This window comes from the organism of the source record quoted next, unplaced genomic scaffold (assembly GCF_019419815.1).
Source record: "Pyrus x bretschneideri cultivar Hongxiangsu unplaced genomic scaffold, Pyrus_bretschneideri_v1 Contig18, whole genome shotgun sequence".
In the NCBI taxonomy this organism is placed as follows: domain Eukaryota; kingdom Viridiplantae; phylum Streptophyta; class Magnoliopsida; order Rosales; family Rosaceae; genus Pyrus; species Pyrus x bretschneideri.
Window position 1 is genome coordinate 6,429,528 of NW_025999479.1, and position 5,028 is coordinate 6,434,555.

A 5,028-nucleotide genomic window follows, 5' to 3' on the forward strand; every position below is an offset into this window, starting at 1 on the left:
ACATAGGCATCCCACCAATCGGTGAAAGTGCTAGTATAGTCAGTTTATGGGGTATACGGCCAAAGGTAGAATTTGGAACACCCTCTTGGAATTCTTTCACAACTTCATCGCATTCCCTCTCCGAGGAACTAGAAAGACATTCTCGACCAAAGAGTGAGCAAGAAGTAAGTAGTGGTAGAGGACAGACTTGGAGATAGCCTAGTTGACGAGACATGAAGTGGGGATGGTAGATCTCCCAATTGGCCCATCGAGCGCCGCAACCGAAAGGAAGGTCGCAAGCCAAGACGAATAACCCCCAAGACTGTCGAAAATCGACATTTTCTGCTTCTTCACACGCCGTTATAGGAAGCCTGATAGAAGACGGATACTTCTAGTAAAGGCAAACCAGAAATTCCCCATCAGAAAGTTCTTCGAGGCCGAAGAAATATTTGCATATGTCTTCGACCGAATGGGCAGGAAGGGGCTGCGAGACCAGTTGAAGACCCATTGCTTCAGAAAAGTTGAAGCTGGGGATCTCCAGCCTCAACGTGCAGAATTAGACCTGTAACCAGAGTTGGAAAACCCAGAGCAGGTAAATCTTCCCAGCAGAGGCCTCAACCAAACATCTAGTGAGATTTGCAAAGACAGCCGAACTAAGGGCCAAGACATAGCCGTTAGCCAGGGCTTCGGCCACCGACATGTTCTCGGCCAAGCACTTGTTTGACTTGGTGCAAAAGATGAACTTATTGTACCAGTAGAACAAGAAAGCGTCAGTGTTATCCCTTCTTGAGGCCCTCCCTTTCTAAGCCGCCAAAGTGGTTGATCAAGATGTTGTAGTTGAAGAAATTTTTGTGCAATTTTTGCACGTCTTTTTTCAACGGTCTTTGATTCTTCCTCGTCAAAACTTTGACGGCACGCATGTCAAGGATCACCTTCAGGTCTAGGTCGAATTCATACTGTGAAAAAACGGCGTCGATTGGGAGACCAAATGGGGAAATGCCAAGTATGGCCTCAATGTACAGCACGGTGAGGCCGATAAGATAAAGGGAAGAACCATTATATTCGTGGCCAAGCACCAGAAACTTAGGGCGACCATCAGGAGCTCTCGGTCCATGACAATCTCATAGGTCGAAAGCTTCATGGCATCAAAAATGCTAAGGTTTTTCCATTCACTGTCGAAATAGGGTTCCATGTGGGTAATCGAAGCGACCCAGGCTGCAGTGGTCGAGGGCCAAGCTCCTTAGGGTTTGGCTGATTCCCATTTTGACCAATCGTAACCTTGGAAAAGAGGTTCAAGGCAGTGGGCCTTCAGCATATTGGTGAGGGATTCTGGGATGCTTTCTTTGAATAGTGGTCCTAGAATTTGGTGGAAAGCGCTCGAATCACCCTCGTGTCGAAGGAGTTTGATCGTGTTCTAATCGATAAAGTTTCGGCATTTGTCGCACTTCTCGGCAAGCTTGGTGATGAAAGTATTGGTGGCCATTGTTGAAGACTTGAAGGTTTTTCTGGGTTTGAAAGTTTATTTTCTGGGTTAGGAGCAGATGGCAAGTAATTTTGGAAATGGTAAGAAGTTCTAAAGATTTGGGAGCGTATAAATACAAATGAGGATAAGCTGAGTATTTATAGACATTTTGGGAGGAAGATTAACAGTTTGGTTTAAAAAGATAAGGGGTAAAATCGACTGGATGATTTAACTGAAAGCTCTCAAGGCCTTTATGCAAAAGGCAAGGAGAGAGGGTGGGAAAAGACAAAGGAAGAGAAAACTGGCAACAGAGGTAGGTCAAAATCCAAGAAGAAAAAGGAAAAGAAGGAAGGTTGCTTCAAATGTGGTTTAGCCGATCATTGGAAGAGGAACTGCAAGATTTGGAAAGAGAAGCAAGCCAAGATGGAAAGAAGCTCAGGTTCAGCTAGTACAGTCACCTAGCATGAGAGTGATGGGGAGCTTCTTTCAGTAACATTAGGCTCCAAGGCTTGCACAAATTGGATTTTGGATACCAGATGCATGTTTCATATGTGTGCAGTAAGAGAATGGTTCGATACTTACAAGGAAGTCAGCAGTAGGGAAGTTTTAATTGTGGACAACTCTTCATGTCTTGTAAGAGGAATTGGCACTGTTCGATGGGATGATACGAGCTTTGGGTACCGTTTGGTACGTGGTACAGGACGAAACGTAGTGGGACGAGGTGTTTCGTCTCACGTTTGGTGTGCCCAAAAACCATGGAACGCGTTGTCCCACGGGACAAAATTTGGCTGATTTTTCGTTCCATCCTTCCCCTGGAATGACTAGTTTCACATCTATGAAACACAAATTTTTAACATTTTAAGACAAAATTGCCCCTTATCTTTTTCAATATTTACAACATCCAAATCATAAAACAAACTCTAACCATCTCTCCTGCTGCCTTTCTCTTCTCTTCATCCTTCATCCTCATCCTCATCCTCATCCTCTCCCGTAGCCAGCGACTGCACCCAGCCAACACGGAGCCTTTACTATCGCGCTGCAGATTGACCCAGGTATGCGATTGATAGCTTGTTGATCCATCTAAAGATAAACAATGACACCAAATACATCATCCTTAACATCAACTCTTAATTTTCTGAATTCTGAAAATAAGACTGGTGCAATTATTCTGTAAATAACAAACTTTGCGGTGGCTGACATAAGAAGAAATTGACAATGCTTAGGGATGTCAGGTGTAAATGCTTTTATATCTGCCTCATAACCATATGACAACAGAAGATCTGCCTGAAACAAAATACAGTTTAGCGATCGATCAATGGAATAATACTAAGTCAACATTCATCAAAACCTGTCAAAGGGAACAAAGTGAATATCGTGATAGAGTATGTATACCTAACAGCCATACATTAGTGGTGAAATTATAAATTCAATGCACCTATAAATTATAAAACCATGTAAAACAACAATGTAGCAGAGTTTTCAAGTTACAATTACAACTCTATTAATAACGCATCCGGCATAAACTACCAGATACAAATTCAGGTGAGAAGCAAATAGTCTTTGAAGGTGAAAAAAATTATTGAGGCGGCAAGCAATGAATATGCATGCCATCACACTCAACTAAACTGACAAATATGTTTCTGCGCCCGTTTAAAAGACAGTTCCCTCACCTCATCGAGAACGAGAATTTCTAGTGAATCATCAATGGAAGCTGGTTGAAGAACACCATCAGACAAGCATTTCTTTATGCAAGCTGGTGTAATAACCAGAATCTCAGGTAGTGCCGCTAAAGCTGTCCGCTGCAAGTAAAATTGTAGGTAAGATAAGAATCAGCAAATGGGTCCTGGAATCACCCGCACATGTTCGCTTCATGTAATTGGAAAAAGGTGAACGTACCCAATCAAGAGCAGGCATGCTGCTTGTCAACTGTACAACTTTCAAAGGAGCTCTACAGAATTCAATCGATGATGAAACCTCTGAATAAACCTGCATACGCGCCATAAATATTCGCATTCTATAACCAAACACACCCAGAAATACAAAAGGGTATAATCAATTCGAACCGGACATTTAACAAATGTTAAAATACACAAACCTGCTGAGAGAGTTCCCGGGTAGGGACGAGAACGATTGCACTCGGAGCAAGTTTCTTCTTTGATTCCGAAGCGAACAGCTTCTGAAGCAAATGTCTTACCTTGCTGAGACACATTTCCAAATACAACAAAAACAGTAAAATTAACAAAGTTTTCAACTTCGAACTCAATTTCCATTTCCTGAAACTTTCTAGGAATCCAAACAGAAAATAGAATCAAATTAATTTTGGGAAGGAAAACTTACAAGGTGAGAGGAATAGCGACTAGCTGAATGGGCGTGGGTTTGTGAATTTTCTTCTTGTTTAGGGCACGCATAAGACGACCGTCGAGTCCGAGGGTTTCGAAGGTCTGGTCCTCTTCGTCTTCACTTTCAATTTCCTGGGGCGGCTTTTCTGTAGGTTCACCCATTGAAGTCTGTAGCTCTTTGAGCCGAACTCTCTGAGGGTTTAGGGTTTTGGTTTTTGGAGCGAACAAAAAGAAAAAAGGTAAATTACACTTTACCGCATACAACATCTTCAAAACATTTTACTTTCATACCTCACATACTATTTTATTTCAATATAATACATTTGTTACATTTCATCCATTGGTCCGTTAAGAACTGACGTGACTGTCACATTTGTGGCAAGTGATTGCCAAATTTGTGCCACGTGTAAAAATAATAATTTTTTATGCATTAAAAATATTATAATAATTTACCCTATTTATTTATAAAAAATAAAAATAAAACCCAAACCCACACCCAAATCCCATTCCTTCCTCCTCACCTCTCTGCAACCCCCAACCCACTTCTCCCTCCACCTTTCCAATGGCTTCCTCCTCCTTATCCCTCCTCTCCCCCCACAATGCCTTAAGAAGCTCGCCGCCGACAAGGCCTTCGAGTACGTCAAATCAAGAATGGTCCTCGGCCTCGGCATCGGCTCCACCACAACCTTCGTGGTCTCCAAGTTCAGTGAGCTCCTTAAATCCGGCAAATTGAAGGACATTGTTGGAGTCCCAACTTCCAAGCGCACGGAGGACCAAGCTTGCCAATTAGGTCAACGGTGCCGATGAGGTTGACCTAAATCTCGATTTGGTTAAAAGGCATGGCAGAGCTCTGTTAAGGGAGAAGATGGTGGAGGCAGTGTTAGAGAAATTTGTGGTGGGTTTTTTGGATGGGAGGGGAGGTGAATAGCTAGGTTTTTTGGGGTTTTGGGTGGGGTGGGGGATGTGGTGTTTGGGTTGCAAGGAGGGGAAAGGGCTCGGGGAAGATGGTCTTTTTTTTCTTAAATAGGGTAAATTATTATAATATTTTAAATGCATAAATTTTTCTTTTTTTTTTTTTTTTTTTTTTTGCCACGTGACATAAATTTGGCAGCCACATCAGTTCAAATGTGGATCTCATATTTAACACGTCATCCCTTAACGGATTTTCTAACGGATGTACGAAATTGAAATGTTTTAAAGATGTTGTAAGGAATTGAAATTGAACACAAATCTGAAGGGGTAAAATGT

General features: G+C 42.2%; 1 protein-coding gene across 1 annotated transcript; it reads right to left on the reverse strand.

Annotated features, from left to right (window-relative positions):
• Positions 1-2,254: 2,254 nt before the first annotated feature.
• Positions 2,255-3,942, reverse strand: LOC125476232 (DEAD-box ATP-dependent RNA helicase 16-like). The gene is made up of 5 exons (XM_048582095.1): positions 3,779-3,942; positions 3,537-3,639; positions 3,338-3,427; positions 3,112-3,240; positions 2,255-2,521 (listed from the first exon to the last, which is right to left on the reverse strand). Exons 1-5 carry the CDS (start codon positions 3,940-3,942, stop codon positions 2,420-2,422), a joined length of 588 nt encoding a protein of 195 aa, XP_048438052.1. The 3' UTR covers positions 2,255-2,419.
• Positions 3,943-5,028: the final 1,086 nt, after the last annotated feature.